Genomic DNA, 13,324 nt, shown 5'->3' with positions numbered 1-13,324 from the left:
ACAGGGTCTAATGCATGTTAAACTCCTTTATGTATGAGGTTTTATTCTTTGTGGATGACCTGCACAACAGAGGCAAACTTCTTGTATGAGCATCTAATCTGGCACGCTTCATACAGCAGCTCAGTCAAGCTCTTAGAGCCCCGTTTACATGACAACGTTGTGAAAACGAAGTGAAAACGCATCGTTTCTGCCTTAAGAAAAGTTCCACGTTTCCATGGCAACACAGCTTTCGTGTTGAGCCACTAGTGGGTACTGTTGTTTGGATTTATAATGAAACCAGACGCAGAGAAGACAATATGTTATTAACATTAACAATGTTTATAACGTATTGTTACAATGACCATTACCAAAAAAACGTTAACAACATTAACAGAGAATACACGGACATTCATGTAGACGGATGACGGAGTTGTTATTCCGGTGACTGTGGACAATAAATCTGTCAAGTTCTAGGAGAATATGGACTGGGAGTTATGACCCTGTGGAGGCTGCCATGTTTGTTTTGTCCATCTAGACTAGAGCATGTGCAGAAGAACTAGGTTTTACGGCCGTGGTGCACATGCCATGCGCAGTAGCAGCGTTTTCCACGTAAACAGAGTCGGACAGTTTTTGAAAAATTCCAAAAAGTTGCGTTTTCAGTGGCTCCAAGCTCCTTTGTTGCGTAAACGGACAAGTGATTGACTTTAATCTTAAAGAAACAGGCGTGTGTGTGTGTGTGTGTGTGTGTGTGTGTGTGTGTGTTTGTGTACGCGTGCGTTTATGCATGCTCATGTGCGTGTTTGTGTGTTCCCGGAGAAGGTGTCAATTAGCTCCAGTCCCACTGCTCGCTTGAGCCCCCCCCAGTCGTCACGGTGTGAGTGTGTGTGTGTGTGTGTGTGTGTGTGTGTGTGTGTGTGTGTGTGTGTGTGTGTGTGTGTGTGTGTGTGTGTGTGTGTGTGTGTGTGTGTGTGTGTGTGCGTGTGAGTGTGTGTGAGTTTTGTGAGTTTTGTGAGCAAGAGGACCATATTGACACTGTTTACACTGAACTTTAGGGTGCGTGTGTGTGTGTGCGTGCGTGCGTGCGTGTGTGGTCCTGCACAACAGTTAAGCTTTATAGAAGGACTTAAATAACGAGCTCACCATTTCTGCAGTGACCTGGCTGCTTACAGGGAAACACATTCCGCTGGTGCTCTGTTACACTGTTTTAAAACTGCACAATTACAACTCTGCAGGTCAAACATTATCTGTCTCGTACGTTCGCTTCAAGTTGTTATCGGCCTGTTTCACAACCTTAAAAGTTCACTGATTGGCCAACGTGACCACGACTTCCGGGTCTTGGACTTGACCGCGGCCCCGTTTACACAACAACCTTTCCAAGTGAAAACACAAAAACGGTGTAATGTTGAGTGTCCTTTTACACGACAACGGTGCTCGGAGTCCCTGGAAACACAACTTCTTCAAACCGGCACCCAAGTCGAAACCCTTTGACGCTCTGACTTCGTCATTGTGTAAACGGGTGAAAACACAACTTTTTGAAAGCGCTCGGACTCCATCTCTCCATCCGAGCTACATGCTAACTACATCGTTCGCAGTGTTTCCGTGTTGGCCAATCAGTGGACTTTTATTGACGTGAATCAAGGTTTGGAAACGGATGTTTTCAAAATGTTGCCATGTAAATGGGAAACTTTTCTAAAATGAAAACACAAAAACCATGCATTGACACTTGAAACGCTGTCGAGTAAACAGAGTCTACAACACTAACTGATAATACATGTAAACGATTGTTCATAGGTTCTGTTGATCTTTAACAGTTTTACAAATGTTGTTTTTTTCCCCACATTCAATCTATTGTATTGTTAAAAGTACTGCCCAGAAGAGGTGAAAGGTTTGTTACTAATAGAAAATCAGGATGATAGGAAATGTTCTTTACACTCTGTGTGTGTGTGTGTGTGTGTGTGTGTGTGTGTGTGTGTGTGTGTGTGTGTGTGTGTGTGTGTGTGTGTGTGTGTGTGTGTGTGTGTGTGTGTGTGTGTGTGTGTGTGTGCGCGCGCGCGCGCGCATGAGTCTGTCAGATTCAGGATAATAAAGAATTTTTTTTTTTTAAAAATCATAAGTCTCTTTCATTTTGTTTATTGTTTGTTTTCGGCCAAACGGGAGCATTAGGATGTTGGATGTCAATATATCTCGTAAACATCAGGGTTTACCGCCGTTTGCTCAGAATCGCAGCGCACAGATTTCTTTCTTAAACCAGTTATCGACCTTTAGCATTTTCAACGGCAGAAATCAATCGGAGCCTGAGAAACTGATTTCTTCACCCAAAGAAAGAAAGAAAGAAAGAAAGGCTACAAAGCAACAGAACAGAGAGGCGACGCAGGTTGAGACGGGCTTTGATCACAAACAGTTAAACAGAAGCAGGAGTCGGGGCCGCTCTTTGACATAATGCATTCCCTCAACCGTGATCTCCATCAGTACAGCTAATAGTACTAAAGGTTTAGTTGTAACCTTGAAGACGCACACACACACACACATACACACACACACACACACACACACACACACACACACACACACACACACACACACACACACACACACACACACACACACACACACACACACACACACACACACACACACACACACACACACACACAAACACACACAAACACACACACACACACCAGCCTTTCTTCGTACTTTGCTCTTGTTGTGGCGAGTCACTTCCTCAGCTGGCTCCCCATGACTTTTATTCATGTTGCACTTTTCTCAAAACACTTTTGTAGCTTCTGTCTCTCCAGCAACCCCAACTTTGTGACAAATCATCGTTCATATTGCAATTTTCTTTGTTTTTTTTTTGACCAAATTGATACATTTTAATCTTAATTTTTTGTCTTTCCAATCACTCCATGGTAAATGCAACCAGGCAAACAAGCAACACAGTTTCCAGGTGATTGTTCTGCAATGTACACAAAACCTGCACAATCTGCTTGTGTCAGCACACAATTTAGCCCAAATTCACTTAACTGCAACTCAATTTTATCTGTAAACTTAGTTAAAGAAACACATTTGAGCCTTTAGAAGTTCACAAAGTGTCTACCAGGAAGTGTGATCGCACTCCAACGGAGAAAAAAGACAATCTCACAATAAAACTATGGATAAAAGAGACGCCGTCCTGCATCTTACTGTAAACTGTCGTCTCTGTAAATCACTAGTTTACTGTTTCCTCTCTGGGTCTGAGGATCCGCACGCCAGGCTCTGATTTGGTAAAACCGTAGTGACTGAAATAAAAAGTGCTACAAGCAACAGAATAACAATCCATGAAATTGTTTCACCATTAATAGCTTGTTTTTCCTCCCCTAAAAGTCCCAAAGCATACATTTTTTTCTTGTTTGTGCCCCGTGTGACATCGGTGTGACAGTGTGAGACAGGCTTCACTGTGGTGGTGCGCCACAACACTTTGTAAGAGAAAATCTACCCACCCTGTGCAATAGAGTAATGCATGAGTGAAAACGACGTAGGCATGCCAGAAATATTCTAAAAATGCCTTAAGTTGATGGGGGATGGGTCACATGACTCCAGGGCGCCATGTTGACCTTGTTTCTTAGAAATGGTATAGAATGGGGAAGTGAGGGAGAGAGAGAGAGAGAGAGAGAGAGAGAGAGAGAGAGAGAGAGAGGGTGCGTGGTTAGGTGGTCCTCTTTGGCTTTATTCTCTTGACATCCATATTTGATTTGTGCCATTTAGCGCAAGAAAAACTGTGTGGTTAAGAAGCTACAGGGATGTCTTGTACACCGGCTGCCTAAATTACATATCTTGTAAATCCCCTCCAGTGCTCTACATTGCAAAACGACTTCAACATAAATAAATCAAAGAATATATAAATGTAAACACAGGAGAAGGCTTTTTTTTTCTTCTTTTTTTTTATAACAAGTGTTTCGACATCTCTGACTCAATCATGACCATCGACAGTCCAATACTGGTCTAATCTGGAGCACTGGAGCAGATTAGCAGATTAAGGAGTCTTAGGGTCCCACACGGCAATCAAACGAGCTCGGAGCCACTGAGATGCAACTTTTTGAATGGAAATGCTTGTGCTTCATCCTCGTGTAAACGGGCGAAAGCGACACTTTCTGGAAAGGCTCAGTAGGAAGTTGACTGTGGAAACACATTTGTAGTCGATAGCTCTACGTGTGTGCAAGTAGCTGGACAATAACAACAATGGCGGCCTAAAGACCTTCATGACTCCCAGTTCATATTCTCCTGGGACTTGGTAGTTTTATATTTGAGAGTCACCTGAAATAGCAGAAACAATGTCCATATACTCTATATGTATGTAGAAGTTTCTGTATTGCCTCAATGTTAAACCAGAGCTAACGCTGAGATTATTCCTGCTCTTATATATATGAAATAAATGTGACTTTTTCTGTGGCTGGGGTTAAACATGTATCTGTAGAATCATTACACAACCAACATCACTTTGAAATGAAAAAACAAAAATGTATTTAGCATAAAAAAAACTGAATATGTTCAAAGTGTGATTCATTTCAATGCCCCTAATTAATTTGAATTACCTTGCATCCCTACTGTATGCCTACACCCACAGGGTGTGATATGATACATTCATGACAGACTTTGACCTTTCAGCAGAATATGATTGGGTCATTCTTGACCAAACGTCAATATATGTGCCAAATTTAAAGAAACCGCGTCGAGGCGGTCACGGGACACGAATTTGAAAGGTTAAATAATTTAGTCTTCGAATCCCTGGAATCTGTGTAAAGACATTTCATTATTGGAAACCTTCTATCTTTTACATTTCAGCGGAGGTCACAGTGACTTTGACCTTTTGCCAGCAGAACCTAATCAGTCCATCTATGTGTGTGTGTGTGTGTGTGTGTGTGTGCGTGTGTGTCACATTTAAATCAACTCCCCGGAGTAGCAGCTGTACCACTGAGGGCGAGGATGTGGAGAACATCCAGAGCGTGTTGACCTGTGACTTCAGCTGATGCTGGGAAAACAGCCCCAGACGGACTGGTTCTGCTGGAGGCCGCTCTCTCTTGGTCATGCTCTGATCAAGAATGCTGTCTGAGCAGATGCATTCAGGAGAGTTACTGTGCTGTCAGCTTATCTACAATCATCCGTGCACGTCAGCGAGAGAGTGAGAGGATCAGAGAGAGAGATGGCAGCTCGGCAGGTTCGGGCTCCTCCAGCTCTGTCTTAGTGACATCTGTCAGGTTGGCCAATGAATTAAAGATGGCTGCTGCATGAATTAGTAATAATGTTTTGTATTCTAAGTGGTTTCCACAGCAGCGTGGACTCCATCGGCATGACAGAAGCTTGTCTTTAAGACACATCTGTAATGCGTATGCTTGTTTTTATTGTTGTTGGGGTTTTTTGTGTGTGTGTGTGTTGAATATCAGTGCTGGGAAGACAAACGTCAGACCTGAACTTCTGTATGTTTATGCAGCAACATACAGAACTACCACTTTCCAAATGCTTGCTTCATGTACAGTGTGCAGTCAGTAAATGGTTCCTGGAGTGTTTGTGGCTTTATCTGCTTGTGTTTGTGTGTTTGTGCACGCTCACCTTGGAAAAGGGTGATGTCTTTGACTAGTCCTGGCCCAAACAAGCCTTCCAAGATGCTTTCAAAGCCTGTGAAAACCAGAAGAGACGTCACGTTAAACACCGTGGTTAATAATCATGCATCGACTGCAAAGGAGCTGTGAATTCCAAAACGTTTACCATTATACATCCAACACAATATCTGTACTTTCAGTGTTTCTATCAGGTAAGTATTGAAAATTAGTGTCACTAACTCCACAATCTCCACAATCTCAGATGTGATATCTGGCCAGGTAAAGCAGAACACGGAGGAGGTCTGGGTGGATGGACAAGACAAATAACTCTGAAAGCTTCAGCGTTTTGTAAGTGAAAAAGCAAAACTCTTATTACATTTGCGTTTTGGGTGTACATTTTACACAACAATGGTGCTCAAAGTCACTGGAAATGTAACTTTTTAAAAACGGCTCAGACTCCATGGTCGTTTTACTAAATAGTTTTGCGCATGGGCAAGAACGATTTATTATTCATTATTTATAACAATGAAGGCGGTGGTGCTGTTAAATCTTGAATTCAATACATTTCCTACAATGTCGTCTGCATGTGTGAGAAACATTTTATCTCCTATGACTAACAAATTGTGACGAAGAAAGACACAACGTTTACTGTTCTCTTCAGCCCCCACTAGTGGCCCCACAGGACAACTACATCGTTTTCAAAAATGTTGCCATGGAAACACAAAACTTTTCTGAAAAGAAAAGGCAAAAAATGATGCATTTTCACTTTGGTGCTTCAACCCGAGAGAAAACATCTACTTGTAAACAGCAACAAAGAGCAGACGTCACAACTTTCACAATGATTTATTTGACATGAAATTCATTTTATCTGTTTTAAGTTAAACCACCACATTGCTAACTATTATGGGCTTGTTCGACTGAAGCTTTGAAGATGAAGCTGATCTACTAATGGGTCGTATTTAGAAAATAACACACACTGCGTATTTATAGCATTTGCCTTTATGAATATGGACTACCAGCTTGTCTACCAGATTGCACAAAACACTGTGCAGAGTTGAAGCTAATAAATTTATGTTATTTACCCCTGAAACACGTCAACATGGTAAGCACACTCAAACCTGAAGTCATAGTTCACATGTTAAATCACATTTTTTGGTTTCATTCATTCAAACATTTGTATGAAGATCAAGTACAATGATTGCGTTAAAGAATTAGCTGATATGGGTTTTTTTTTCACCGACTGTGCAGGAAGAAAAAAAGAAAACAAAAAAGAAAATGACCATAAATAAAACGTCTTCACAAAGCTCTTTGTGATCTTAACCCATGTGGTCCATTCCTGCACGCACACACACACACACACACACACACACACACACACACACACACACACACACACACACACACACACACACACACACACACACACACACACACACACACACACACACACACACACACACACACCAGCCATTCTTTGTACTTTCATGCAAACTGATATAAATAAACTGCATTATTTTATATACACCTACACACGAATCTGCATTAATTCAGACGACGTCGTTTGGAGCGCGCAAACATAGATTCATGCACGAACAAAGAGCTTTTAAAGCCAACACACACAGCACACAAAAACAATCCAAAATATCTATAAAAGATAAGGCTCAGCGAGTGTTTCATTATGCATATACGCACACAAAAGACTCACATGTGCGCAAACACACACACACACACACACACACACACACACACACGTCTTTCTTCCGAGCTCTTAAAGCAAATGAGCGCTTTACCTCTAATATACCAAGCTAATGTCACTCACTTTTTATTAACTGTAAATACCCTCGATCTGCTGTTGCTTGGCAACAGCATACAGAGAAACATAAATACATATTGTAATTTTCAACCTGACCACCCCCCCGCACCTCAGCCTCCTCTACTCTCCACCCCCACCCCATCCTCGATTAAATGGAAATGAAGGCAGACACAGAAAGCGAGACAAAGACATGTTTATCAGTGTGCGTGTGTGTGTGTGTATTTTCAAAGTGGAACAGAAAGGTTAGCAGAGCACATACCGCATATAAATATATAAATATATCAGCGTGCACACACAGTTCAAGTGTAGCCACTGCTCCCAGAGCTTTAGGTGAATGTCTGGGGCCACGTACTTAAACTCGGCGTGCACCAGATTGATAAACTGCACAGCTCTGTTAGAAAATCGTTAAAGGGCCGGCCGCACGACAGCGGCCAAAGTGAGACTTCGGCTGCCCGCCGCAACAGCGCCGCGGGCGACCGAAAGCGAGAAGGTCTCAGACCTGAGGAGTTTATAAATGCTTCAGTCTGATAACAACTCTCTGAAGGAATATGCAGGATGAAAACAAAAAACAGACGATAGAATGACACACTAAGAAACCTTGGAAATTAAGAATAATACTAACACATATATGGTTCCGTGGGTTGGGCGGCTGCGTGAGCCACCAAGCAGCATCACCAACAAAGAAAACCAACCTCTTCTCTCAACAAAAGATTCAACTGTTTGCACACTTTTGGCCACCAGACGAGAGTGTTAATGAGGCATTTCTTAACAAACTACGTATTTGAGGCCAGAGTGCAAGCTAAGGCCACATTTCCACAGAGGTGGAGTTGGAACGTTTTCAAAGAGTTCCACCTCGGGAGTTTTCAGCACCGCCGAGCGGCGGACGCCCAAAACGCAACAAAAGTTTTCCGTTTTCACTTGAAAACATTGTTGTGTCAACAGGGCCTGAGTCACGTTCACGGGTTTAGCACATCTAGTTAACAAGCTGAATTTGAATAACATTGGATAAAAACTAATAAATACTAATCTGTAGTGAATCTATCGTCTACCACAAAACATGATGTAGCATTTCAATGTATTTTCACCATGACACTCCGGTCCTGTTAGCCATACAGAGGAAGAATGTAGAATTTTGAGCATTAAGGAGCAGTAACAAGTCACTTTTAGACAGTTCTTGAAGTTCAAAAATGTACACTCTGCTATTTTTTTTCCCAGATTTAGGATGAAGTAACATTCTAAAAGGTTGGACAGGTTGATGATAGCCGGTTAGCTTGTGAACTTCCATCGCTATGGCTACAGCACAGCACATTGAGATAATAGATATCGTGGCTAGGGACGATCCAGTATCGGTATCGGAAATTTCTGATCCAACCTGCAAAGATTTCCGATCCACGAGCCACTTCTGTGCTTAAGGGGATTCCCTGCAGGCTGCTCTGCTCGCTGGCTCTAAAATGTGGAATGGATTTCCTGAGCGGAGGCGGGTCTCAATGACACGCAGAGTTATGAGTCAGGAAATCCATTCCACAGTTTGCAGCCAGCGAGCAGGCTAACGTAGCAGCACTGTGGCTATCCTACTTTTCATGACAACATGTCCACTGTCTGGACGTATTTTACGCTCAAAACACCGCAGAGCAAGACTGGAACATGCAATGTTTGCAAAGCCGTTGTACGGCGAGGCAGCCGCTCTGCAGCCAGGCGTCACAGGTTTAAAACGCCAACTCGCCGAGGAGAACGGGACTGACTACGCCATCAAAAGAATGGTAACATTAACAATAACTACATCTACCACTAACTACCATTGAGATTTTCAGTTAAAATACAAAACCTAATTAATTAATCGTATTTACAAGATGAAATATTTTCTTTTAAAATAAATTGTTCAATTATCAGCTCTTGGACAATAGCTGCTTGTTAGCGACATGACTAAAAGAAGACAAGTGGCTTCTGACTTTTTCAATTAAGTGTTTTGTAATTTGGGAGTTGCAAAAAAGATTAAAGAGTTCAATGCTTGAATGGGGATGTAATGTACAAAGGCAGATTATTCATTATATTGCACAGCAGAGGTGTTTATAGCCATTGATTTTCCACAATTTAAATGTTCAGAAATATATTTCCTGAATCCTCCCACAGAGATTGTAATGATTACAGGAGCCACTATTTACTTTATGCTGTTGTCCGCCATATAAAGAGTCATGTTTTTCAGTTTGGTATGAAAATCTGCTTCAAATCAACAAACACAATCCTGATTATGTGTTTAATACATGCAGGAGCGGCAGTGCGCTGCGAGTCACACCGCCTTGGGGGTAAAAAATAAAAATAAAAACAGGTTTGTGTGCAAGTGTTACGAAGAAAGGAGAAATCCCTCATTACCAAGCTTTTAGTCTTTCAGCTTACGTTGGCCCGACGCCAGAAACAAATTAAGTTGTGTTATTCTTTAAATTCCTGCAATGTCTGTCAGGCGGCAATGGTATGATCGGCACACACAAAAACACACACGCACACGCACACTGACTGGAGAGTGGGTGATCATTAGTAAAGCGCTGCCGGAGGAACATTTTTGTAATGCAGCGGAGAAAAAGGATGAGAAAATGAGGACGAGCACCATAGATTATTAAGTAAAATGAATAACGTCTGAATAAAGGTGCAAAATTTTGCTTCGAATTAGTCATATCAGCCAAAACAGACCATTTCTGATGAGTAAATTCACTTTGCACCTAATTCCTCACAAAATTCGCCTCAAATCTGCACATGTAAAATGCATGCGGGCCTACAACGGTGACTTTGATAACAAAAAACTACGAAGCTTCAAAGAATTTTCAAAAGCTTCTTTTTTTTTTTTCTCTCTCCAGCTGCCGGTATGCACAGAAACAACTCGCTCTCCTTTCAAGTCAGGGAGGGGAAGTAATTACAAGTTTCAGGAAAAAAAAAAAAGGGACAGTCAGTGGCAGGAGCATCCTCCCATCGAGTGCATGATGAGTCCCCGCCCGCGAGGCTGAGGCTGCGATTGGACGGGTGATTTCGGGGATGTGATTGGACAAATGAGATTACGGGACGCGATTGGCTCGATGAGATAACAGTGACAAAGTCTCTGGAGCCACGGGCGAAAATGCTCCAGAAATGTAGGTCAGCTAGCGAACACACTGAGCCCAAAAGCATTCACACATGACATGAGAGAGAGAGAGAGAGAGAGAGAGAGAGAGAGAGAGAGAGAGAGAGAGAGAGAGAGAGAGAGAGAGAGAGAGAGAGAGAAACACACACATTATGGCATCTGGGATTCTGACAGTGTGTTACGCAAAAATCCGTAACACACTTACACTAACACTTACACACTTACACTTACACACACACACACACACACACACACACACACACACACACACACACACACACACACACACACACACACACACACACACACACACACACACACACACACACACACACACACACACACAGAGCTGCCCCCAATCTCTGAAACCTCCATTGTGTCACTTCATTTCACTTCACGTAGTCCGGCAGCGCAGCCGAGAGCAGCATGACACAAACTTAAGAGACCCACACATGCACAAGAACACACAAAAACACACACAAATACATACATGTGTGTGTGTGTGTGGGGGGGGGGATCACAAGACATCAAGCTAATCCATGTGCACCAGAAAGTATGAACAACAAGCAGCGATTTGGCTGACTTAACATAAATATAGACTTAAAGGAGAAACTGCTGCAGATTTTCCAGAGGTGAGCAGGATTCCATAAACTGTGAGGTTAATTGTATTTTATTTATCTTCAAGAAAAGCAATATCTTTAGGAGTAAAAAAAAAAAAGAAATCACCTTGTGGCAAAAAACAAACAAAAAAAACAACACTTGGAGGCCATTACAATCACAATATGATTTTATACGTTGATAAAACTCCCATGTGTAAACATATTGCATATATAAAAGATCTTACGGGCTGATAAAGCAACTCATACTTTTAATTTGGAGACATAAACGTTTTACAATGAAGTCTATATTTGGATACAAAAAGTACCATATAGGTTGACAAAAGTACAGGTAGTAATCAATACAAGAGAAAAGAAAGAGGAAGCATAGAGGCCTAGAGGCTCTCCAGTAGGTACAGTTATAAACGCCAGCCAATAGTGGAAGCAATTTAATGAAGCATCGGCTCAATGAAGTAATTGTTTCAGACAGTACCATGAAGATTGACACAAACGCTCAAGTCTATGTCACGGAACATGCAGTATCACTTGTGATCATTTGAAATGATCAAAAAGGACGAACGAGACCCCCCCCGTTCAGAACTGCTTTTAATGCATAATACAAATCTATGTTTATGATGTGTTTTTATGACTTCTTTTTATGATGTTCCTCTATTTCAATGTTTGCTGATTTTGTAATGTCACTGTGTAAAGTGTCTCTGAGTATTTTGAAAAGCGTTATATAAATACAATTTTATTATCATTATTACTGTTTTAAGCTACTCTACCAGATGGAATCTTTGATATATACGTTCCATAAAAATGTATCACTTCTGCACAGAGAATAATCCAATCCACAAAAACGAGACCTTCAGCACTCATTTCCACAAAGTTCCAACCCGCAGTTGCCTAAATCGATCACACCAAAGTCAACATATTTACAAACGAACCGGAATTTGTAGCCATCAAACTGTGTTTATGTTTTGCTAACTGACATCATCTTTGGTAACCTGCCACATGGGTTTCTGGGATATGAAAGATGGCGTTGCTGCAGCTCCAGCCAAAATATAAACATTTGACCGATTCAGTTAAAAAAAACAAAAAACATTTAAGACGAGAAAAGTCTTAAATGTTGTGAAACTGATCATCAGTAGCAAATCGAGAACTTGTCAGATCGAGTGTACAAACGGGATCTTGCACACACAATGCCTCGGGAATCTTCGGGAGCTTACGTGACCGCGAGGATGTTAACAAAACCGGGTGATGTTCCAGAAAACGTAAATGCAGGAAATACAAGTTTGTGTGAGTGTTGTGAAAAATTTACTTCAGAAAGGCATTGACAACGTATTAGAGATGTACATCTGCAAATAAAACTGGCAACTACATCTTTCATTTTCTCCGTGTGGATTTTCGGAGAGGAACTTTAAAGCAGTTTGAAGCAAATAAAAAGACCACATATGTTGATTGCAGAAATGAGTCACATGTAGTCATGTTGCAGCTTGATAAACTACGTGAGATTGTTTGAAGCCTTGTTTGGGGTGAATGGATTGATCGCAAACAGGATGTAGCTTAGAAAGCTTTTCCAAGGTTAGTTTGACGGCAATACAGAGAAACAGAAGGTCTTTCGGAGCCGGAGCTCATTTAGGACATTTTTCTTTTTTTTGTCCGAAGCCATGATTCTTGTAACCATGACAACCAACGGTTGTCACAGTGACATTGTAACATTTCCCAAGTCACGTTTAAACCAAAACAATCTATGTAATTCACACAACAAACTGTTAAAATCACATTCATGAAATTGAATTTGATTGACTTGGTAAGTAAGGCAAGCGTTTTCCTGTATGTTTCAAATTAGGCCTCATTTACAACCTTTTCAAGTAGAAAAATTTTAACTTTGGTACATGACATCAAAGCTCGGAGCCACAGAAAACACTTTTTCGAAAATGCTGCGTCTCCATGGAAATGGAGAAAACACTGCTACTGTGCATGCGCACAACGGCCGTAGTAAACCGTCCTTACATGGGCAAGTAGATGGACAATTACAACAAGGGCGGCCTTCAGAGTGTCATGACTCCCAGTCTGTGTACTCGGCCTTGTTAATACATATATCATATTGTTCTCTGTGCACAAGTGTGTGGTTTCATTACAAAAACATCCAACAGTGCCAACTTGTGGCCCAACATGGAACTGCACCCTTTACGGCATTTACGCAGTTTCCATGTAAACAGACATTGTTTTCAATATGTTTCCATGT

The 13,324-nt window shown here is 41.5% G+C and overlaps 1 protein-coding gene across 1 annotated transcript in view; it reads right to left on the bottom strand.

Annotated features, from left to right (window-relative positions):
* The window catches only part of lcor (ligand dependent nuclear receptor corepressor), a 96,676-nt gene that overhangs the window by 37,265 nt on the left and 46,087 nt on the right, over positions 1-13,324 (bottom strand). The window contains exon 2 of the mRNA XM_080463664.1: positions 5,566-5,631. Within this exon, the coding sequence (XP_080319790.1) occupies positions 5,566-5,631 (66 nt within the window). The remainder of the gene's footprint in view (positions 1-5,565; positions 5,632-13,324) is intronic.

The sequence above is a fragment of the Lipophrys pholis genome (assembly GCF_963383615.2).
Source record: "Lipophrys pholis genome assembly, chromosome: 5".
Lineage (NCBI taxonomy): Eukaryota > Metazoa > Chordata > Actinopteri > Blenniiformes > Blenniidae > Lipophrys > Lipophrys pholis.
This window is presented reverse-complemented; position numbering and strand designations above follow the sequence as displayed.